Here is a 23,915-nt window from a genome sequence, read left to right as displayed (position 1 = left end):
CCCCGCAGCTCTGGGGTGGCATGCCTCTCCGCTCCCCAGTGCTCCACCATCCCACAGGGTGGGTCACCCGTGCTGCAGCTCCAGCAGCCCTAAAAGTCCTCCTCCTTGGACTGAAGTGTCCTGCCCACGCAGGGGTGATGCCCGCAGGAGAGAGAGACAGAGATGGGATGGAGGAAGCCAGCGAGTCCCCTGACATCCTTCAGAGCCTTGAGATCTGAAGACCCTCTGCACCAGAGCCCCTCTCATCACCCCCAGCACTGCCTAAACCTCCTGCAGGGAGCCCAAAAGCCAGCATCCTTGCAGAGACGGCCAAGCCTCTTCCTCTCAGCACATGCCCCATTAATCTCCAGCTGTAACTGCTTCTGCACTCACACCCCTGCCAGCACAGAGGCAGCTGGAGGCAGAGCTGCAACGGGAGCCAGGTGCTCACCAAGAGCCTCAAATCAGTGGGGCACTTCCACCTGCAGAATGACAGTAGTGACAACACATCAGCAATTTATTGTTTTGTCTTGACATTTCTAGCTGTGTTGTCTCAGCCAGGCAGGGACTGAAGGTCCCTAAACAGTGGCCACTGTCTGTCCCCAGCTCTGATGGAGAGGCAGAGCCCCAGGGCAGGTTTGCTGCTCCTGCTCCACCGATGCCAGGCCCTCGCCTGTTGTTTGCTATGAGATGAAGGTAGGGTGGAGGGTCAGCTGCCTCAGGGAAACATATCTCCCTTTATCCTGGCCCCCTTATTGCGTGGAGAGACTGATTTCCACCTGGCCTCCTTGTAGCATCACTAAATACTAATTTATAAGGCAGCGCCATGTCCAGAGCAGCTCAAGGGCAGGTGATGGACCTCCCTGCTCCATCCTGCCCGGCCATGCCCGGCAGGGGTCAAGGGCCACCACATGCTCCCTGCATGGCCGTGGCCATGGCCATGGCTGTGCTCAACTATCAAAAGCAAAGGGCAGGGCAAGTGTCTGCACTGCACAAGCCCGTGGAGAGTCAAAGGATTGGCTGCACTCTTTGTTACTCACATGATTTGACCTGCAATATTGTAAGATTTAATTACAATTATATTTGTGTTTCCATCTTCAGCTGTCTCTCTCCTGGTGGAGAAAGCAAGCAGCGATCCTGCGCTGCCTGTGCAAGCTTGGGTGTGATGGTTAGTTGCTGTGGCTTTGTCCATACTAGTAAATGAAATGTGCCTGGGCTGACTGGCACCAAAGCCAGGTGGCAGGGAACAGAACAAGTCCTTGCTATTAACCTCTCCTCTAACACCACGTTGCCTGCCCTTCTGACAGCATCCCTGCCCACAGTGGCTCCTAGCCCTGCTGGGGATGGTCTAGAGAGGGCTGCCTGGCCCACAGTGCTCCAGCAGGTTAATGATGAGCTTGGGAATGGCCCTTAGCTTTGTTGAATTCGATTTTGGGGATTTGTCCTGTGTGTTGGAGGACAGTGAAACAACCTGGGGCAGAGACAGAGTGGGGGGAAGGGATGCAGCACACGGGAGACTGCAAGTTACTGCAAGCTGGAAGCAATGTATGTCCTCTGGGCACATGGAAGCCCTCCAGATCGTAAATCATTGCCCTGAAATGCCTGACCTTATGTTGCAGTACCTTCCTGCTCCCTCTCCAGAGGTGCCCCATCTACATAAAAAATAGCCACCACTGTGTTACAACTCTCCAAATTTTCTCATGTTTCTGGATACAGCTTCAGAGTCCAACCACAAGCCAAGGTCTCCAGCAAGTTCAGCAAATGTTCATTAATCTTTCCTGGCTTAGGCACCCAGTGGGCTCAGTAAAACTTCAAGCCAGAAAAGTTTCAGGCTGTCAGAGCCATGGGCCAGGCAACAATACACCAAGAGCCTGTCCCGTTGCTGCCACAGGTGGACGGCAATGCAGTCACCTTACTGCAGCAGGCTGGATGCCATGGGTGCATCCAAGGGCTCCAGAGTCCAAAGGAGGTTGATTAAATAATTTCCAGTATGGAGCAGGCTGATATGGCCCCATCAGCAGTGCCTACAGACATCCTGAGGCTCTGGGAGGAAGCCAGGGATGGGAATCCCACGGTTGGTGGTTCCCGCTCCCCTCCTCCTGCTTGGAGGATGCTGCCATCATGGCTTGGCTTTCCCCACCCCGCCACCCCGTGAGCTGGCTCCAAGGGGAGGCAAGGCTGCGTGGGGACAGCCAACGGCATGGGCATGGGGACAAGCTGATGGCATGGGAATGGGGACAGCCAACGGCATGGGCATGGGGACAAGCTGATGGCATGGGAATGGGGACAGCCAATGGCACCGGCACAGGGACAGCCGATGGCATGGAAGGAGAAGCCCAAACCCCTCCAGCCACAGCAACCCCCTCCAGGGGGGCTGATTGGGAGGCTGCGGGGGACAAACACACCAGCGAGCACAGAAACCACCAGGAAGAGTGTTAAGGAAAGCCCGCGCATTAAGTCTTTGCCCCCCCCCAGAAACACGAGAGCAGGCTTTTGCGCCTGCCCTAATTTAGCTCTTTCCCTCTGGAAAGGGCTGCTTGTGAAATCCTTTGGGTTCATGTCCCCGGCATTAACCAGCCCCCATGGGCAGCCAGCCCTGCGGACCCCTGTGCTCTCAGGTGCACATCCCACCCTCCACATGGCAGGCACCCAGCGGCTCCCGTCTTTCACGCCAGATGTCCAAGGGGCTGAAAAGTAGTTGAAGATTTTTCTTTTAATTAAAGGAGCTCTGCAGACATGCTATATTCATATATATTTCCCCCTATTTTTTAATTTATTGCTACATCAGCTATTAAAAAAAAAAAAAAAGGCAGAAAGAAGAAAGGAAGAGAGCTGCCACAAGCTGAGCGCCTTTCGGGATGACTCACTGCAGTGCTGAAATGGCTGCTGGCTTCAGACTCGCCCTGCCTCTGCGATTTGCTTCCAGACTGCAGAAGAGACCATGGCAAGAGGTTTTGCCCCCGTCCCCATGTGGAGGATTCGCCGTGTGGCTGTTGACATCATCACCCCTGGGCTTTGGCGGGGGGAGACCTGCCTTCCCCAAGAGAGGGAGATGGGGGGGAGACATGAAAGGAAGAGATGGCGAGGCATTTCCAGCTGACCTGATTTTCTGCCTGTTTCCTTCTCCACATCACTGCCAGTTAGCTCGGGAGCGACGGCAGAGGCGCGGAGCTGGCCCGTGCTGCGGTGAGTTGCACCCTTCCAGCCTGGCTGCAAACCCAGCTGTGCCAAGTAAGGGCCCTTGCACCTCAATTTTCTGGGAATGATCATCAGAATGGGAGTCTCCTTTTCCTGCCATGGCTTGCCAGTGGCAGTGTGAAGTCAGGCCAACCAGCTCTGGTCAGCTAATGGGAGAGTCAGGCCTTTTGCTTCTGAGTTTGTGCAGCAAAGGGAAAATTCACCTCAAGTACCATCGATGCTGCAGCCAAGTCCCGTCTGAAGGATGCTGCGACGCCAGCACAAGCCTGCGCAGGGTCTCTGCAGCCGGGAAGGTGAACTTTGCTCTCCTGCAGCCCTTCCAGCCAGGGCTTTGAGTTGCAGCAGGAGGCATGGAGGTGTCTCCCCTCTGTGCCCCCCCAGCCCCTTCCCAGGGTGATCCCTCCCACCTGGGGCCATTACAGGCAGAGCCCCTGCAGCTCCCTGCCTTGCTTCCCACTCATGCTTCAGCTCCTCTGCATGCCCCAGGGGATGCTCAGCAAACACCCCGGTGCTGGGAGAGCTGGTTTTTTGGGGGAAAGGGCTCAAGTCTACCCTGCAGTGGTGCATCAATGAGGCTCTGGTGCAGAGACAAAGCGCTGGAGGGAGTGGGCACCCTTGCAGCGCGAGGCATGGCTCCTTCCCTGAAAAACGGGTGGCTGAGAAGTATTTTCAGAAAGGAAAATTCACCCCGATGACCGTATGTCAGCGACAGGCAGAGAAAACCCCACGTGGGAGCCAGCCCTCCTCCCACCCCGTGGGCTGCACCCCGCTGGGGCTCAGCACCCGTTGTCAGCTGGGCTTGCAAGTGCCCAGAGCAGACAAAGCTGGGCATGTTTATGTTGCAGCTTCCAGGGATGCTCAGCCATCTCTAATTGCCATAAAAATAAATGCTTTTTGCTTCGTATCACAGAACAGAGGAATTTCCCTCAGGGTATTTTTTTTTTCTCCTCAGTTTGTCTTTTTTTTTTCCTTTTCTGAGGCCTCCCTCAATGTCATCCCTTCCCCCTCCCTCCGCTGCCTCCTTCCCATGTAAACAAGCACATGGCACACACAGTCTGACACATCACACACATGGAAACACGCTGATGGCCCCGCAGCAGCAAGCGGTGCCTGGCACAGGGACAGGGCTGGCAGCACAGGCGGCCATGGGAGCAGGGGTGCAGGCAGGGGGAAGGGTGCTCACCACCAAAAAGAGCTCTCAGCTGCCTGTGTGCGAGCCTGGAGAAGGGTGAGCACCCACAGGCTCCAGCCCCTCGGGCTGGTATCGGCAAGGCGAGGGATCTGGTGCGCAGGGTGGTGTGAAGTCCCGTCCCGGCTGACACAGCTGCTCTGTGCTGGCTGCCCAGTGATGAGCCATTGCTGTGCAGACACGCGGTCCTGGCCAGCACCCCTGGAAGGTCTCCCATCTCCTCTTTCCCATCTCTCTGCTCCAGCAGCTCACTTTTGGGGAAGCTGCTGTGCTTGCAGTGGTCCCCGGGATGGGTGGTGATGGCCCTGTGTGGCGGTGGCAGCTTGCTGACCTAAACTCCAGCGTGTGCCATGCCCGGGGCTCGCTGCCCTCGCCCGCCTCCCAATGAGCCTTTATAGAGGCAACTGGGAGCTCAGCCAGCCAGGGGGGCTCTTCCCTGGGGGCTGCCCCCGTGCCTTATGCACCCCCTGGTCCCAGGGAGGAAAATGGAGCTGGACCGCATGGAGGGGCTACAACATCTGAGGTGCATCGTCCCCCGGACCCCTGTGGTCCCCCGGCATGGGACAGCACCACACAGCCCCGGGGGCTCGGCCCCCCCAGGGCACCTTCCCAAAGCACTGGGGCTGGCGGGGCCGGGTGATGCTCCCCGGGCTGCGCAGGGCACTGCCGGCAGGTCAAGGCCACCGGGGCAGGGGCACCCCCGCCCGGCCCCGCCCGGGGGTCCCGCTGCCAGCCCCCCCGCAGCGCAGCCCGGCAGCGGGGCCGTGCCCGCCCGCCAGCCCGCCTTGCCGAGCCCGCTCCCCCCGGGGGTCCCGGTGGGCTTCGTCAGGAACGGGGTGGGCTCCCCCGTGCCGCGCATCCCCGGGCGTCCCCTCTCCCCTGCACCGGCGCGGGGGGCTGCGCTGCTCCGGCCCCGCCGTGCCGCCGAGGCGAGCACCGGCCTCGTTCCTCGCTCCCGCCCCGCGGCTCCGGGCGGGCGGGCCGAGGGCGGCACCCCCGGGAGGGGCGGCGGGCGGGACCCCCCGGCCCCGCGGAGCTGCCGCCGCCGCCGGCCCCGCAGGGCTCCGCGGCTCCGCGCCGGGCGCGCACGCTGCGGCGGGGGCGGCGCCGAGGCAGGTGAGCGGCGGCGCGGGGCCGGGCTCCGGCGCCCGGGGTGCGGCAGGCACCGGCATCGCGGGGACCCGGGGCGCCGGCAGCCCGGGGTGGGCACTGGGGGCGCCGGCATCCCGGGGCGGGGTGGGGACCCGGGGCACCGGCATCCCGGAGACGCGAAGCATCGGCATCCCGGGGTGCTGCAGGCACCGGCGTCCCAGGGATCGGGGGCACCGGCATCCTGGGGTGCGGCGGGAGCCGTGAGATCGGCAACCCAGGGAACAGTGGGGACCGGGGCACCGGCATCCCGGGAACCCGGGGTACCAGCATCCCCGGGCATTGCAGGGATCGGCGCCCTGGGGCGCCGTAGGCACCCGGGGCACCGGCATCCCGGGGTGAGAGGGCAGCCGGAGCAGCGGCATGAGGGGTGAGCAGGGATGGGGGCAGCGGCAGACCGGGATGAGGGGGGAAGCGAGGCACGGGCATCCCGGGGTGTGCAGGGAGCCGCCGTGCCAGCATCCACATGACGGAATGCTGCCGGGACCGGGGGCACAGGGACACTCCTCCCCGCCCTTCTGCAGGTGGGTGTAGGAGAGTCCCTCTCCCCGAAGCCCCCCCGCGGGGGCTGCACCTCCTCCTCCCCAGGGACGAGGGCAGGGCGCGGGGGTCCCCTCCGGAGAGCTGTGCACCCACTGCGTGTGGCCCGGGAGGGGAGGCTGGCACAGGGCAGGGCGCGATCGGCAGCAGGCACCGGGCTGGCCGCTGGCAGCAGAGAGCCCAGCGGTTGGTGATCACCCCCTCCTGCGCCCCGAAGCCAGCAGAGTCCCGTGCCGTGTCGTTCCCCCGTCCCCCCCGCCCCCCCCGTCTCCCCCGCCATCTGCATCCCCAGCCCTGGGCATCTTGGTGGCCTCTCAGCGCACAGCAGCAGCTCATGCTCTGCCTGCAGGGAGCAGCCAGCAGTGGGAATCCCCCTTCCATGCTCGCCCCTGCCCGCCTGGCAACCCCCCCCCCCCCCCCCCCCCAAGGTCCTGAGCACCTTCAGGCCGGTGGGGACGGGAACGCTCAGAGCTGGGGACGGGGCTCTGCAGAGGCACTTTTGGATGACCAGAAAGCAGGTGTCTCCGCGGTCCTGCCCCAGCGCATGGCTCACGGGGACACCATCCTGCAGGAGCTGGGGGGTCAGCCAGCCCCACTGTCCCCTCAGGTGCCCAGCGAGGGACACCCAGCCCTATGGGCATCCCACACAGGACTTCTCCAGCGGTTCGCAGCCACCACCCCTGCACACCTGGAACATGCAGGGTCACAAGCCCGGGGTGACGGGGTGTTTAGGACTGGGCTACAGGCAAAGGATAAGGGTTTCCTCCTTCTCTACGAATTTCTAATGGTTCCTTTGAGACAAGGCACACGACTCCCCGCTGGGAAGCCTCGCTGAGCTGTAAGTACAGGGCTTTTTATTTGGACTGTTAATCTAAATCCATTGTACCTGGCTGGAAAAGCCCCTGTGTGCAATACTCCCTGCACTTGCTGCATCCTCACTTGAATGTCTATTAGCATCTTCCTTCCCACTCCCTTGGGTCCCCTCTGCCAGTTAGAATAAATATACATAACTTCTATATGAATGCCTTTAAGAAAAAAACCAACGTTGTCAAGGGAAACTCTTCTAGCATTTCTTACAGATATGCTTGATCTGTTTTTATGTTTTTTACTGTCATAAATGCATATATCAGAGATTTTTTTCTCCACAAGATACATATTCATCTGGATGCCCAACACCCAGCTCACACTGGGCTTGTGTAATTCTGATGGTTGTCTCCTTAAAATAGCTTAGAGTGTATTTCAGAATTTATCAGAAAGACACTGGACTTATCTGTTCCATTTTTCCAATCATTCATGGAAATCTGGGGTTAGCTAAAGGAAAATTTTGCAAATTCACATTATTCTAGACAGACATATCTGTGTTCTCTGTCCATTGTTCTTTAAAATAAAAAAAACCTGCCAACCTTCCAAAAGTAAGCTTCTGTTTCCCAGCAGATACCCCTGCAAATGTGACGGGAACATGCTTTGATGATCCAAGAGGGGAGATCACGCCAGGTTCAAACCCCGGTTTTGTTCTGAAGCTGAGCTTAGCTAGTCATGAAACGAGTAGGCAAAAGAGTTATAAAACTATTAATTGCTGCATTAGATTCCTGGATGAAAGCTGTACGTGGGCAGAAATAATTTCCTCCATTCAGAAGTGAACATCAGCAAGGAGCATCTCAGACAGTTCACGACCCTTCTCCTTGCGCTGCTTCTTGTGCGGGAGGGAGGGAGGGGGAGTGGGGATGGATGGAGGGGTTTCCCTGGAGTACAAAGGCTTGCGGGGTCCTGACACCCACATTTCTTTTTTTTTTTTTTTTGAGCTGGGAGAGAGGTGGGAGCTGGCTCCCTCCTGGCTCTTGGGGTTTGGTATGTCTTGCCCGGAGCTGCAGCTGCACAGCACGGCTGTGTGCTGTGAATGGTCCTGCTGAGCTGGAGCATCACTTTGGACTTGTCCTGCTGTCCCAGCACGGCCCCTGGTACCCACCCAGGCTGCCCTGTGCCCCAGCCCAGCCCCAAAACCACCTCGCCTTTGATTTCAGTGACATTTGGCCTGGCCTCCCAGAGCGGCTGCTGTATAGGGAGGGTGTGGAGAGAGGCTGAGGACGGGCGTGGGATAAATTGGATCCCACAGATCCACCCCCACAGCCCCTGTGTGTGTGTTTGTAGCCTGAATGCATGAGCATCCTTCTGGAAGGAACCTGGATTAGTCATCCCCACCCCACAGATGGGCTGTGTGATGTCTTCCCTGGAAAAGCTAATCTGTCACAGAAATTCCAATTTATCCCTTAGAAAGGAGTGTTTACACCCCTTTTTCTCCCTTGTTTTTGTCTTAAGCATTAAAAAAGTTGACCCTTCTCTCTTTTTGCTCCCCTTTGAAAGGCAAGAGAATGAGTCCATTATGCTCTGAGGCTTATCAAGCTGGTTGCTTCCTTCATACATGGTGTGATGGGAAGTGCTGGCTTGGTGTGTAAAGCCTGTGTCTTTAAGGAGCCCTGGCTGGGAGATGCAGTGGAGTTAGCAGATGCATTTGCCAGGCTATTTCACACAAATCTGGCATTTGCTGCACCCACAGCCCCACTCAGCTTAAAACCACACCTCTGGGCTTTATTTCTAACCGTTACTCCGTCACTTGTCCCTCTCCAGCTCTGCTCTGACCTCCAGATTTAGACGTGAAAATGTCCCCCAGGTCCCTCCTGGTTTGACGAACCCTTTATGCTGCATTTCTCAGACACTGGAAAACATCCAGAGCCCTTCCCCTGCTGGAGCGTTTGCCCCATAAACCCCACGAGATGTCCGGCGAGCAGCGCAGGGCTGGGGTGCAATGGGGTCCACAGGGGAGCTGGGATTCCCCTGGGCGGGGGGGACCCACCTCGTGTCGCTGACCTGGCCTTGGCCCTCGGTGGCTGCTCTCAGACCCAAATGTCCTGTGCAGGGTCTGGTGGCACCTCAGCATCACCACGGGGGCTGTTGCAGGCTCTTCCCTTGGCTCCTGCTGCCTGTCTGCTTCTGCCCCTGTGTCACCTAGAAGTTTGAAAACTTCAAGGGGTGACACAAGACAGAGAAGGTGATGGATTTTTCTAGTAATCTGCCTGATTAAAACCAGGGAGGGAAGCCTCTGAGATGGGAGACAGCCAGTCTGGAGGTCACAAATGCCTCAGTGACCCCTGCAGCAAAAGCATCAATGGCAGCAGAAGTCATGTCGGTACCAGCAGTGACCCTGAAGTGTGAGCACAGCTCAGGAGCAAGTTAAAGAATCAGAATCATTTAGGTTGGAAAAGACCTTTAAGATCATCAAGTCCAACCATTAACATGCCTAACAGCGGCATGCTTTTCTAAAAGTAGTCACTGCATGGGGAAATGTAATTTCTCAACCACGAGAGCAAAGGCAACATCCTTCCTGACAACACCCAATGCCCCCATGTCAGGAGTGGGGGGACGTGTGGGTACAGGGCTGCTCTGCACGTCCCCAGGCATTGTGAAGAATAAGGTAGGTGGAGAAGTTTGATTTCAAGGTGATGCAGGAAGATCACAAACCTTTTTATCTGCCTTTTTTTGTCTAAGCTTCTGGTCAAGACGGGTAAATGCATATGAAGGTGTGGGAATGCTTCTTTTTGTTAGATGCTTTAGCTGCTTCTCATTGGGAAATGGAATTTCTGCTGCACAGAAGAGCCCAGCTCCCTGAAACTTTTAAAATCCTGAAACCCAATAAAAATCAAAACTTTGGATTTTATTTCCCTAATAATGTACAGATTTTTAATTCAGTCATCAATGATTCTGAATCATGTTTTTGTTATGTTTCAATGTTACAAAAATAATCCTAATATTTTACATGACAGAACACACAAGAGGAAACAGAGCAGGCAGATAAATTGTTTTGACACGTCTTTCACTGAAATTCTCCCTAAAACTGACACCTTCTGTGAAAACACTGATTTTGGCAAAACTGCCTTTGCTGCTGGGAAGGCTGCACCCTCTAAGGACTTTTTGACCAGGTCTAATTAGCAACATAGGTAGTCGGGCTACAAAGCTCTTCTGCAGAATCGCTGCAGCGGTGACTTGATGAGACCTATTTTTTCCACAGGGAATTTTTCTTTGGGGGATAAATCTTTTCTTCAGTGACTAATTCCCGGCTTGAACAAGGAAAGCCCCATGGGTTAGGTGCTGCAGGTGCAGTAAGCTGCCTTCCTTAGGCTGTTAGTGAGCTACAAAGGGAGAAACTTTAAGAGATGAAAAAAATGAGGTGTTTCACCCGGAAAAATTATCAGCTTTCTTTTTTTCCTTCCATACCACAGAAGAACAACTGCCCAAAGCTGTTTCTGTCTCCCGTCTCCCCTCTCCCTGGTCCTCACTTTTCAAAATGCAAACATCCCTCCTCGCTCCCCAGGGTGTTTCTGTCCCCCTCCCCAGCAGCACCTGGATCGGGGGGAGCCCTGTGCCCCCTCCAGCCCCGCTGTGTCTCACCCGCAGGTGGAGCCAGCTCCTGCTCTGCTGATCATGGTCAACAAGACCTTAAATTACTGGCGTCCCAGTTTTGAGGAGGACGTTATCAACATCAACGTAGGGGGTCTGAGAAGGCGGCTCAGCTCCAGCGCCCTCTCCAAGTTCCCTGACACCCGCCTGGGACGCCTGCTCTCCTGTGACTCGGAGGAGTCCATCCTGCAGCTCTGCGATGACTACGATGTGAGTGCCAGGGAGTTCTACTTTGACCGAAACCCTGGTTTCTTCCTCTACGTGCTCCACTTCTACCAGACGGGGAAGCTGCATGTCATGGAGGAGCTGTGCGTCTTCTCCTTCTGCCAGGAGATCGAGTACTGGGGCATCAATGAGTTCTTCCTGGACTCCTGCTGCAGCTACCGCTACCACGAACGTAAGCTGGAGAGCCGGCACCACAACTGGGATGAGGAGAGCGAGGTCAGCAGCGTGGACACGTCCCCCGATGAGATCTCTGACATCAACCATGACCTGCTGCGCTACAGCACGCTGCGCTGTGGCAATGTGCGCAAACGCCTCTGGCTCACCATGGAGAACCCTGGCTACTCCATTCCCAGCAAACTCTTCAGCTTCGTGTCCATCAGCGTGGTGCTGGTTTCCATAGCCACCATGTGCATCCACAGCATGCCCGAATACCAGGAGGTGGACGAAAACGGCAACGTGCTTGATGAGCCCATCCTGCACAAGCTGGAGTATTTCTGCATCTCCTGGTTCACCTTTGAAGTGTCTTCCCGCCTCCTGCTCTCCCCCAACCCCAGGAAGTTCTTCAAGCACCCGCTGAACCTGATTGACATTGTCTCGGTGTTGCCCTTCTACTTCACCCTCCTGGTGGACTTGACCATGGGCAGTGACTCAGAGCTGGGCAACCTGGGCAAGGTCGTGCAGGTGTTTCGCCTCATGAGGATATTCCGGGTGCTGAAGCTGGCCCGGCACTCCACCGGACTGAGGTCACTGGGGGCCACCTTGAAGGTAAAGTGGCTTTCTATCTCCCTATCTACTCCTTTAGCCTCTGGGCAAGGAGACCTGTGGTATGGCTGGGGGATGTGGACATACCCATTCCCAGTGAGCTACCAGCTCTGGGTGGTGACTGGCAAGCTTGCTTGGGGTGGTGGGCTGGGCTGTTGGTGAGTCTGCTAAAGCAATCAGGTGTGAGGAGCACTGCATGAGTCCTCTTTGTACACACACTCAGAGCCAACAGCAATTCACCCCATTGCTTGCAGACTTTGCTTCACACACAACTGGTGCTCCCAGGGACTCAGCCATCCCTTCCCACCGTGGTGTGCGAGCCCTGTTGCATGGTGTTGGAAGGGACTCAGCCATGCACGGGTGGCTGGAGATGTCCCACCACAAGTGAGTCAGTGCCTGGTTGGGCTGCAAAAGACCTTCTGAGCAGGGACCAGGCCAGGCAGCAGCTGCTGGGTATGCCAGCACCAGCTTGAGTGGCTTGAGCTGCTCCTGTCCCTAGGCTGGGAGGAGAGGGGAACCTCCTTAGGGCATGCTGCCAGCTGGCCAGAGACTAGCATCCAGCCCTTGGTGTTTGCCCATCTAGGGAGACGTAGAGGTCCTGGTCCAGCTGAGCTGACAGTTGGATGCTCCAGGATACGATGAGATTGAGACTGGGACATGGTTAACCACGGGTAGCACAAAGCAGCAACAGAAAAGCAAAGGGTGCAGGGCCTGGGACAACCAGCCAAAGGCAGGGTCCAAGCCCCCAGCAGAGCCCGGGCTACTCTCAGTGTGCTGGAAAACCTCGGGAAAAGCATGGTGTGCAGGGCTGGAGGAAGCTGGCCCTAGGACCATGAAGTCCTGAGGAGGAATAGCTGGATGAGGAGATGCTGAGACCTGCAGGACCGGGGCCCAGCGGGTTTGGTGAGAGGTGGTCTGCATCCTCCATCGTGTGCCCCAAGGCTATGTTTCTCCAGCCCCCCTCTGCAGCACCCCCAGGCTCCTTGGACAAAGAACAGCTGTGACAAGAATCAAAGCATGAAGCTGTGATGAAATCCTCAGCAGCCCGGTACCGGCTGCAGCCCAGCCCTCCATCGCTCAGCCAGCTGTGCAGACCAGATGTGGTGCCCGGTGTGGCTCTTTGCTCTCCCCCTGCCCTCCCTCCTCCACCCTCCTCGTGCTGAGGCCCACATGCCCGAATCTGTGGGGAGTGAAACTGTTCCCTCACCTCCTGCACTTAGAAAGTCCAGCCTGATGCAGAGGCCAAATCAACTCAGCCTTTAACTGTCTTTGAGTCTTGGTGACCACATCCAGGTGGCCACATCTGAAAGCCAATCCTCGAGCCTGCCAAGACGCAGAGTGACACACACTCCTGATGCCCCACCAGATGTGGGGCTTGTGCTGGGCACAGGGGGATGGCCACCAGGGCAAACACCTCCTTCTCCTTGTGGTACTGCCTCTGGTCCCCATGTTCAAAGCAGAAGACTGGTTTTTCAAGCACTGCTGATGCAAATATTCCTATGCTTTCCCCCGCCCTTCAAACAAACTGGCCAAACAAATGGCCAAGGAAAGCCAAGGAAAGCAATCTTCAGAACAGAGCCTGAAATCCAAGCAAAAGGCTGCTCTCCTCCTGCTCAGAGCCTGGCAGGGGCCAGTGCTGCAGCTCCTGGTGCTGCTCCCTCTGAAGGGCCATTGCACGGATGAGGCAGGCGCAGCTGCAGCTGGGGACACCTGGTTTCTCGCTGCTGCAGCAGTGGCAGGGCTGGCATGGGATGTCCTGGCATTGGCCCGACTCGACTGCCAGGGCTGGACCCATTCCTGTGGGTGAGCCATGGAGAAAAGCAACCCTTGAGTCTGGCTGGGGATGAGGATGGACAGCAGGAAAGGTCTTCTGCCAACTTCTGCTGTGAAGCAGGACCAGCCCAGCACTAATCTTGCAAACCCCACAGAGCACCAGAATAAGTGTGTATGGGGAAATTCCCCACAACCTCAAAGCCTGCTGAAAAGAAGATCCAGGGAAGATTGTTTGAAATGAAGATGCCTGAAGTCCTACCTGCATCATACTTCTGAACATCCACCTTGAAAGAGCAATTAGCAAGTGACAGACCCGTGTAACATACTGCTTGTGAAATTTAAATAAAATCGTACACGTGGGAAGGGCTCCCTGAACCCTTTCTGCACTCCATTTAAGTGTGAACAACATGTTGCAGCAGAGCAGGGACTGACGGGCTCATCTGCATGTTATTAAGCAGCAGACAAGATCCGAGGAGCTGGCAGCATCCTGGCTCCGGCCTCTGCCGAGCCGCTGATTCACCGAGTGACGTGCTGGAAAGTGCCGCTTTCCCGGGGACTCCGGAGTCAGCTGTAAATGGGGATGAGCGAAGACACAAATCTGACGCAGCAGCTTGGCGTTGTGATTTACTGGGCACATAAATTACAACGTCTTGTTAATCATAATTTACTTCCTATTGCAAGAGCATAAAGCAGCAGCAGAGGAGTAAAGGCTGTTAACAGCCAGGAAGTGGGAGCGATGGCTCTGGCAAGCTGAGTAATTGTTCCGCTGCCACGAAAGTGCTAGCAGAGGGATTTCTGCCATTTGAGCATTATAAACTCTGAACAGTCTTCAGATCACTTGGGGCCTGATCTAGGACCCATTTAATTTTGAGGAGAGGCTTCCCACGTGTCTCTGCTCTTCCTCCCTGCCATACACGACATCCATCACCATTCCTGCAGCTTCCCTGGTGGGAGTTTGGTGCCTGTCTCCCACCAGCAGTCAAGAGGTGTTCGGCACTGAGTAACTTAGGTGTCTGCAGGGATCTACAGTTGCTGTCCAGCCCCTCAGAAGCCTAAATACACAAACAGGTTGGAAGAGCCAGAGCTGCACATCCCCAGGCAGCAGATACATCACCCTGCTGTTGCTACCTGGGCCATCTCGGTCTCGGTCCCCATGCTGGTATCTCCAGCAGGCTCAGACTGGGCTCTTCACACCATTTGTCTTCTGCTGTGCTGGAGGAAAGGTGCATTCAGCAGGGAAGGAGCCCATGCATGGGCTATGGCTGTCCCAAGGGCAGACAGCCCTCCTGCCTGGCAGGAGCCCAGAGGGGCTGCTGCTGGGGTGGCTTTTCTGTTGGAGCCTTTTATCACCCAGCATCACCTGCTGCAAGGCTGGCTGCTCGCTCAGCTGCATCCCACCCAAACCCCAGCTCAGCCTGCATCCCATCCGAACCCCGGCTCAGCTGCATCCCACCCAAACCCCAGCTCAGCCTGCATCCCATCCGAACCCCAGCTCAGCCTGCATCCCAACCAAACCCCAGCTCAGCCTGCATCCCAACCAAACCCCAGCTCAGCCTGCATCCCATCCGAACCCCGGCTCAGCTGCATCCCATCCGAACCCCGGCTCAGCCTGCATCCCATCCGAACCCCAGCTCAGCCTGCATCCCAACCAAACCCCAGCTCAGCCTGCATCCCAACCAAACCCCAGCTCAGCCTGCATCCCATCCGAACCCCGGCTCAGCCTGCATCCCATCCGAACCCCAGCTCAGCCTGCATCCCACCCAAACCCCAGCTCAGCCTGCATCCCAACCAAACCCCAGCTCAGCCTGCATCCCATCCGAACCCCGGCTCAGCCTGCATCCCACCCAAACCCCAGCTCAGCCTGCATCCCATCCGAACCCCAGCTCAGCCTGCATCCCAACCAAACCCCGGCTCAGCCTGCATCCCACCCAAACCCCAGCTCAGCCTGCATCCCATCCAAACCCCGGCTCAGCCTGCATCCCAACCGAACCCCGGCTCAGCCTGCATCCCAACCAAACTCCGGCTCAGCCTGCATCCCAACCAAACTCCGGCTCAGCCTGCATCCCACCCGAACACCAGCTCAGCTGCATCCCACCCAAACCCCAGCTCAGCCTGCATCCCATCCAAACCCCGGCTCAGCCTGCATCCCAACCAAACCCCAGCTCAGCCTGCATCCCAACCAAACCCCAGCTCAGCCTGCATCCCAACCAAACCCCGGATCAGCCTGCATCCCACCCAAACTCCGGCTCAGCCTGCATCCCACCCGAACACCAGCTCAGCTGCATCCCACCCAAACCCCAGCTCAGCCTGCATCCCACCCAAACCCCGGCTCAGCCTGCATCCCATCTGAACCCCGGCTCAGCCTGCATCCCACCCAAACCCCGGCTCAGCCTGCATCCCAACCAAACTCCGGCTCAGCCTGCATCCCACCCGAACACCAGCTCAGCCTGCATCCCACCTGAACCCCGGCTCAGCCTGCATCCCACTCAACCCCCAGCTGCAGCTGCCTGCCCCTGGATCAATGAGTGAGCCACATGAGGATAAATGGCTCAAATAGGCGGCAGCCTGCCTGAGGATCAGCTGGGAGATTCCTGGAGCCTCCCCTGTGCCACAAGCCCTGACCCTGCCTGTAAATTAAAGTAGTAGGAGCAATTGAGCTCCTGACTTTTCTCTTGCCTTCACACTTCAACACAATCCAGGGCCATAACTGACGCTCTTTAAAAATGTATAAGGTTACTTGGCTCTGCTGCTCCTGAGCTGGAACATACAGATGTTCTGTTAAGCTCCAGCCAGGAGCAAGTCTTTCATGGCCAAGTGATACAGCCTTGAAACTCAGTGGCTCTGAGCTCTTTGTCCCTCTCAGGGAGCTCCCTCAGAGCTGCTATAGGGCATTTGCAGCCACAGGCGACGGCGAAGGAGGTTATTTCCCCTCAGTGTTACTGGCATTAGCCAAGCAACTTTTCCTAGCAGTCTAAGCAAAGTCTTCTAACTCCCTGCCATGAATCTACCTCTTTTATGTCTCACCCTGATTGTGGAAGCTTTTTTCCCAAGTCCTCTGCTGCTTGCTTTGCTCAAATGTTATTTTGTTTAGTCATGATACGGTCTCCAATAAAGCATTCCCTGCCCGTTAGGAGACTGGGAGAAACCCCCCATGCTCAGAGCTCTGCTTCCCTTGCCCCGAAAGATGAAGAGCAAGCTGGCAGATCAGTGGGCAGAAACACCCGAGAAATTCACTTGTGACGATTAAAAAGCGAGTGGACGAGCCATGTGGTGAGGGTGGCAGTGGCTTTGGCACTGGTGTGTGGTTAGCCTGGCTCTGCCAGAATACGGGGGCTCCACGGTCCCCTCCTGGTCTGGGAGGCTTTAAGAAGAGGCTGTGCCGGGGTCCTTGGCCCTGCTGCGTGCAAGGTCTTGGCTCACACCTCCCCCGCCACAGGGCAGGGGTGGCAGCTGGGTGCTGTGGGAGCTGGGTGCTGGCTGTGGACCAGCGCTGGCCCATGGCGGTTCGCCTGGTCCCAGCTTGTCCTCCAGCAGCCCCCTTCTTGGCATCACCTGCTGCCTCGTCCCCCGGCCACCTGCTGATTTCCCCCCCCAGGGCTTTTGGCACAGGTTTCTACTTTGTTCGGCAACTAAGGACATCCAAAGAAAGCCTGCGACACAAAGGTTTTAGTTTGAAACCAGAAAAAAACCGGCTTCTTCAAGGACCATGGCACACCCCTGCCATTCATCTGTCCCCCCAGGTCCTGCGTGCCCCCCACCCCCCCCAGGAGGCTGGGTGTCCCATGGCTCCGTTCCTGCCAGGGCTCCCAGACGCCTCGGGCTGGGGCTCATCGAGCCAGGGGGTGCAGCACCCTGTGGGGGTGGGTGCTAAGACCAGCCCATGCTGACGTTGGATGGATCCCCTAACTGACCCGCTGACCAGGGCTGCTTGGATTCTTGTCAGCTCTGAGGGTCGCTTCGAGTCTCCCATGGAGACAGCAAAACCTGAAGGGAAATGTAATCGTCTCAGAAACAGTAGCTTCTGCAGGAAAACTCCCCCCCTTACATGTCTGATAAAGGGTTAAACGGATGCTGAGACTGTAGGTGGTGTTGAGGCACAGGAGGACTCGGGTCCCCGGGGCTCTGGCTGTGGGGTTCCCCAGTCCAGCAGCCGGGAGCCTGGGCTCGGAGCCGGGTGGGAGCTGGAGCTGGGCCTGCAGCAGTGGCACACCCCCTCCCCCGGCACGCCGCCGCTGTCTTGGGAGGACGTAAACTGCTTTACTTAGAGGCTGCCTGTTAGGTGGTTTCTGAGGACCCGACAAGATAAAAGGAAAACGTGTCTAAATATTGTTAGCTGAGATCAGGCTGGAGCAAGTGCTGGAGGCAGGGGGTGGCCTCTGCTGGGGAACCCTGGCTGTGGAGCACGGGTCCCCTTTCCCTGCTGGCACTGCCTGCCTCCTCGCGGGCTGCCGGAGGGCAGGGGGCAGCTGTGGCTGCCAGGTGTGGGTCACAGCCCCCCCAGCCCACCTCAGCCCAGCCCACAGCGGGACATCCCACGGCAGAGATGGGTAGAGGCACCGAGATCCCCAACGGGGGTGAGCAGGAGCCTGCATGCAGGGCTGTACTCGTGCTGGGGGGTCCCGGTGTCCTGGCACGTGGTGGTCCCCGCTGACCACCGCTCCGCTTTGCCTTCCAGCACAGCTACCGGGAGGTGGGGATCCTGCTGCTCTACCTGGCCGTGGGGGTCTCTGTCTTCTCCGGCGTGGCCTACACGGCTGAGAAGGAAGAAGATGTTGGCTTCGACACCATCCCGGCGTGCTGGTGGTGGGGCACGGTCAGCATGACTACTGTGGGCTATGGCGATGTGGTGCCTGTCACCGTGGTGGGCAAGCTGGCTGCCTCGGGCTGCATCCTGGGGGGCATCCTGGTCGTGGCGCTGCCCATCACCATCATCTTCAACAAGTTCTCCCACTTCTACCGCAAGCAGAAGGCGCTGGAGGCAGCCGTGAGGAACAGTGGGAAGAAAGACCCCGAGGATGTGGAGAGCACCTCAAGTCGCGACCGAGACTCAGAGGCTCTGAGCGAGACCTCGCTGGACAGAGGCAGCCCTGACCGCCGTGGTCTGACCCCCGGCACCCACCCCACACCCTGACCCCACCGTGCCGCGGCACCGGGGCACGCGTGGGACCTGCTCACCATGAGCATGGCGTGGCTGTTGCACCAGGACATGGCAGAGGAGCCAGGCTCTCCCCACCTCGCAGCGTGCCCGGCATCACCCCTGCCCTGCCAAGGACAGGAGGGGTTGGAGGAGATGCCCAGCGGGTGCCGGCTGCCTCCAGCCCCCCGGGATGCAGCCCCAGGTCTGCCTGGACGTCACCCAGCGACAGCCCTGCTCCCCCCACCGCTGCAAAGGGAGGCTGCGGCGCTGAGGTACCCCTGCCAGAAAGGGAGTGAGGAAAAATCCTGACAGGTGACCCCTGATCAGGCACTGCCCTGGATGCGTGAAGGGGGATTTTTCTCTGCCCTGAGGTTTTGTGTTGTCCGGGGTGAGGTTAAATAGCCTGAGGGTGAGGCAGCCCCTGACCAGGCTGGCTGCCCTTGCAGCTCCTGTGCCAGGTCAGCATCAGCTCCAGCCCCAACCTCATCCTACTCCCAGCTGGAAACAGCCTCGAAATGCTCAGCTGCCCCGTTGGCCATGGGGGAAAGGGGGTTGGAAATGAGCCTGTATGGGAGGAGAGGTGGTGTCCAGCTCAGTGTGAGCCCCACTGTGCCCAGCCCCTGCAGTGGGATCGACTGGACCTCACGTTCCTTCCATTGCAGCGGGGGGTTTAAGTGCTCTCCTGCACTGCTGCTGCTGGGACCCCCAAGCGATCCGGGTCTGGGGCCGTGCTGGGAGCACTGTCCTTGAAGGGGGGACACCAGCCAGGGATGAGCAGGCAGAAGGGACACTGTCCTCTGAGGCAGGAGAAGCTGGAGGGGATCAATCTGGGAGAATCAAGGGGCTACCCCCAGAGGGTCTGTCCCCCCCAGGCCCTTCGCTCTGGGGGGCTCCCATGCTAAGGGCATTTCTTCTGGCAGAGCAGCTGCTGGCACCCAGCCCTCGGGGCAGAAAGGAGGCAGAGACCCTGCAAAGGGCCACCAGGGAGCAGACATGGGGAGATGCTCCTGGGCACAGAGAAGCTGCCTCTGCCATCTGCCATCTGCCATCTGCCATCGCCATCGTGCTCATGATTTCCACCGCAGGAAGAGCTGCCAGGGAGCCCAGGGGCTGCAGCACCCCATGATGGGGTGGGGGAGATGACCAAAGCCAGCTGGGTTTGGCATGTGCCCTGGTCTTCCTCACCACAGCCCCCAGCCTGGCTTCATTCTGCCATCTCATCCCTCCCTGCCTCGAGGCCAGGCAGGGGCAGGAGGCTGTAAGGACACCCCCCACTGTCATCACACTGCCCTGGGCATCACCTTGGACCCCACAGGGAGCCCAGCTCCCCGGGTGCCGATGCACTCACCCCGCTGCAGGGAGGGAGCATCCCACATCCATGGGACAGCCGGGGCAGTGGGGACCTTGCACCGCCCCTCGTCACCGCAGCCGCTGAGCACCACAGCCAGGCAGGGACATCTGCCTGCAGCACTGGGCCCCCTTCCCACCCGCGCCCCCAGCCTGGCTGAGCACATCCAGGGCTGCTCCCAGAGCTGTATTAATTCCCTACACAGCTTTTCCTTGCCCCCCAGCTCTCTGTTTGGAAATCGTGCAGCTCTTCTGTGCACAGAGCAGGTTCTGAGCAGGAGAAACGAGCACCCTGCAATCACCTAATCAGCTCAAAAATACGTTGATGGCTGCGGGATGGCCCCGGGTGCCTGGATTGTGGGGTTTGCTGCCGGTTGTCCTGGCTGGCTCTTGGCACAGCCGCAGCTGCCGGTGCTGGCTCTGCCTGTAGTGATGTGCTGATCAAACCCCGGTGGGACCTGGGGAAGGGTCCCCAAGGAACAGTGGTGTGGGATGGGAGGTGCTCACGCTCCTGGCATCATTGAGTCTTCCAGTATCGACAGTTTGTGGCCCGCTCTGCGCTCATCCTTACTGCGGGCTGGGACTGGTGAGCTGCATCATCTGCTCCGACCGGCTCCCGCTGCACTGTTACTTGAATAAAGGAAGGAGTTTCCTCTTCTCTCCATAAGTATTCCAGTAGCAAAATGTATTCAAATGTGAAGACTAAATTACATGTATTAATTAAAAAGCATTATGCAAACAATTAAGAGCATGTAAATTAATTTTCTATCTATGCATGGGATGCATACTGTATATTTTATTAAAGACCTAAGTGACCCGCTTTGGACGCTGGTTTTCTGTTTCACAGCTGATCGGCGTGCCTGTGCTTGTGTGGCGCATGGGCTGGGCTGGGGTCGGTGCAGGAGCAGCCCGGCTGCTCCCGGGGCGGCTGCAGGTCCCGTCAGCCAGCTCCAGCACTGGCTCCCAGCACAGCGGAGCTCCCACCCGGACAGCATCATCCCTGCCCCGGGTGGTGGGCAACAGTCCTTGTACCTGGACCACTGGTGTCATCCAGCCTGGAGCAGTCTCTCTGGAGGCCCAATGAACGGGGTGTCCCCAGGGTGGGAGCCGGTGGGCTCTGGGAATTGCCGCACAGGGAGCCCGGCATTGCGGCTGGGAGGGAGGGAAGCGCAGAGCAGGTTTCAGAGGGAGATGGAAGGATTGCAATTCACATTAAAAATGCAGGATGATTCCCAAAGCAAAAAGCTTGCGCCATCCAAGCATGGCTTGTTCCTCCACCCCATTCATCACACAGCCGTGGAATCTGGGAAGCAGGCAGGGAGGAGCAGAGGTTTGCAGAAAGGCACCCACTGTGATCAGCAGCACCCAGGGACACGAGAGCTGAGCCGCCGGCTCCAGCAATCGCGGCGCTGGGAGCCGAGGAGCAGCAGCCGGCCGCTATTCCCCCTAAGAGCCACTCTTGTTTTATGAAACTAATTTTAACCGCAGGCTCATGGGTCACGTTTTGGACTAGAAGTAGTAAAGGCTCCATTCTAAAAGAAAATACGGTTCTAGCAGCACGTGTTTGTTGCTTAACAAGGTTTAACAGCGTTTCTGGCGCACCTTTGCCAGCAGCAGGCTGGAGGGTGTCTGTGCACGTTCCCTGCGGCTTCCCAGCCGTTTTTGCTCGCAGCTGCAGCTGTTGGCCGTGGCAGGGGATCAGTGCCCAGGATGAGGAGGGGATACAGCCCACGGCAGCTCCGGAGACCTGAGAGGAGCCAGTCCATCACACTGACAGCTGCGTTCACCCCTGCTGCTTTCATTAGCTCCAAGTATGAGCCAGGAGGGCTGAAGCCCACCCAAATTCCGGCTAGCTTGTGCAGGCCAGCAGCTGCTTGAATACCACAGCTGTGCTTAAATCCCATCTGCTGGCATGGAGAGTGTCCCCTCAGCTTTAACGGCCCTAATCACATCCAGCCTCTGATGCTTTCCTTGCTGCAAAGTCAAAGCTCAGACTGGCTTCCAGCTACTGCTAACTGAGCAACGTTACTGTGGGCTGCCTCTGGCCAGCACTGCTTGTAGACTTCAAGAAGTTCTGTAGCCCCTTGGGAGGTTTAGAAGAGCCCTAAGGATAGCACCACACAGCACCAGGATGCCTAAGGAAACACCGTTGCACCTGCAGGGGGTTTTAAGCCCCCAAACAGAGGCTGAGCACGCAAGGAGCAGCATCCCTAGCCAGGCTGAGCGAGCCCAGCGCCAATTTTCTTTCCAGAGAGAAGATACCCCACCAGCGTGTCCAGCTACTTCTAGGAGGTGGCTGCTCTTTGGGACCCGGCTCTCCCGTGTCTCAGGGAGCGCAGTTTGCGCTCTGATGGTGCTTGGGCTTTATCCATCTTTGTCCTGAAGGCAGCATAAAAGGCTGAGCAAGCTCCTGACATGGTAGGCAGCCTCTCCGATGCTCTGAAATGAGGGAGGGTGGGGGGTGGTGTCTCTAGGCTGTGGCTGCGGAGGGGAAGGCTTGCTGCCGCTCTCCCTGTGTTAAGTGCATTCCTCTGCTAGATGTGTTAGGAGGGGAGGGTTAAAAATAGAGTTTAATCCTTATTCCTTTGAGAGTTTTTCCATTTCAAAGAATAAAAATCCATATGCTGCTAATCTTCCCAAGGCAGAAGCTCCCCTAACTTGGGGGTTAGAAGCAAGGCAGGACCTGCCATGAGTCCCTCTGCCACGACGCCGATGGCAGCTGCCCTTGGAGCAGGGCTGGTGTGTGAAAGCTCCAAGCTTAGGTTTGGGAAAGCCACGAAAGATGTTTTCTTTTTTTAGCCTCCTGCTCTCTGTGAAGACATTAGGATTTGTATGGCTGTGAGTAACTGCACTAGGAAAATCCTCCCACTGCTGTGCGGGCAGATCTAGCAGAGCTTGAGTTCTGCAGAGCAGGGAAGAGCCGGGTGCGGGAAGGTGCCCAGCAGCAGGAGTGGGTGATGACAGCCCACGTTTGTGTTAGCAAGACACTTCTGTGCAGCGATAGGTTGCCAGGACTGGTCTGACTTAATATTTCTAAGGCAAGTAGGAAATTCGTGTTCTTTTGCTAATCCCTAATCAGTTTTCCTGAGAGTGACTGTGTTTTCATTTGGTACAGTGGGTAAATCAATTACATACTTTATCAGGTTATTTCTACAGAAACTGCTCTCCACACTCACAAAATGATTGATGAGCGACTCTCTTGCCTCCAGAGAATGGTGATTAAGGGGTGACCTTATTAAGCTATTTCATGCAGCTGAGAATTAGACAACTCTGCTCAAAGAGACAAAGTAAACTTCATTACCTCTGTTCAAAACTTCTTTTCCTTTGCCAGCTTTCAGGTACGTGACTATCCTGAGCATGGTCTGTGCACTCACCTGGTTGTTGGAAAACTGGGAGATTTTAAAGGGTTGATCTGTAGGAAAGAGACTCCTTGCTGGCAGCATTTCTGGGATCTCTCCTGCTCACAGGCTCCTACAGCCCTGCTGATCTCAGCAGCGTTCAGGGAGTCAAAAACCAGAGCTGACTGCTTGAGCATGCACGCCTTACATCAGCGTCACTTATAATTCCTGTATTTGCTGAACTATATACGGACACCAGTAAAGACAAGCAGTGCTGTTAATTCAAATCTGTTTTTACAAAATTATGCTAAACCACTTTCTCCTGGTAGTAAGAAAGCTCCAAGGTCTGCATATACTCATGGGTTTGCTGTAGCCTTTATCTGAACTGTAGCTATTAACTTAGTTTTAGGAAACACATGAACTCAAGGCTTTCATTCTAACCATTCGAGATAGCTTAAAGGAATAACCTTGAAGGTGCGGAATTAAATTAACCAAATATGCCTAGGCCACACAATTCCAGGAAATGAAACCCACGGGCCAGGCGTGCAGGAGAGCACAGCACCAGCGATGCACGTTTACATCCAGACCTCGAACGTGGTGAGAACAGCAGAGAGAGAAGTGCCTTGCGCTTTTGTTTCAAGATCATCCCCCCTACAGTCAACGCGTGATGGTGCAGAGCTTGTGAGGCTCTCGGGGCTGAGGAAAGGCTGCCCGACAGCTCAGCCGGCCGTGGATTGTGCAGAGGCAGGTCTGCAAGAGGAGAGGCTGTTCTGCTGCTGTGACCGCTCTGGATGGGATTCAGGGACTCTGGGCTCCATCCGCTTCC

The 23,915-nt window shown here is 57.1% G+C and overlaps 1 protein-coding gene across 2 annotated transcripts; it reads left to right on the top strand.

Moving 5' to 3' along the window:
- Positions 1-5,431: 5,431 nt before the first annotated feature.
- Positions 5,432-20,571, top strand: KCNS1 (potassium voltage-gated channel modifier subfamily S member 1). 2 transcript variants are annotated; one of them, XM_040609354.1, is made up of 3 exons: positions 5,432-5,482; positions 10,505-11,497; positions 17,943-20,571. In XM_040609354.1, exons 2-3 carry the CDS (start codon positions 10,532-10,534, stop codon positions 18,396-18,398), a joined length of 1,422 nt encoding a protein of 473 aa, XP_040465288.1. In that variant the 5' UTR covers positions 5,432-5,482; positions 10,505-10,531; the 3' UTR covers positions 18,399-20,571. The 2 variants fall into 2 exon arrangements, with proteins under 2 accessions (XP_040465288.1, XP_040465287.1); XM_040609353.1 differs by lacking the exon at positions 5,432-5,482 and adding an exon at positions 6,560-6,893.
- The last annotated feature ends 3,344 nt before the right edge of the window (positions 20,572-23,915 follow it).

Source organism: Falco naumanni, chromosome 10, assembly GCF_017639655.2.
Source record: "Falco naumanni isolate bFalNau1 chromosome 10, bFalNau1.pat, whole genome shotgun sequence".
Classification (NCBI taxonomy): Eukaryota; Metazoa; Chordata; class Aves; order Falconiformes; family Falconidae; genus Falco; species Falco naumanni.
The sequence above is the reverse complement of the archived record's forward strand: the minus strand, read 5'-3'. Positions and strand labels throughout refer to the sequence as shown.

What these genes read in the sequence shown, in the direction of transcription:
- KCNS1 (XM_040609354.1), top strand. Translation starts at nt 10,532, where the DNA reads ATGGTCAACAAGACCTTAAATTACTGGCGTCCCAGTTTTGAGGAGGAC. An exon ending in CACTGGGGGCCACCTTGAAG is followed by an intron (nt 11,498 to 17,942) that starts GTAAAGTGGCTT and finishes TTTGCCTTCCAG; the next exon opens with CACAGCTACCGGGAGGTGGG.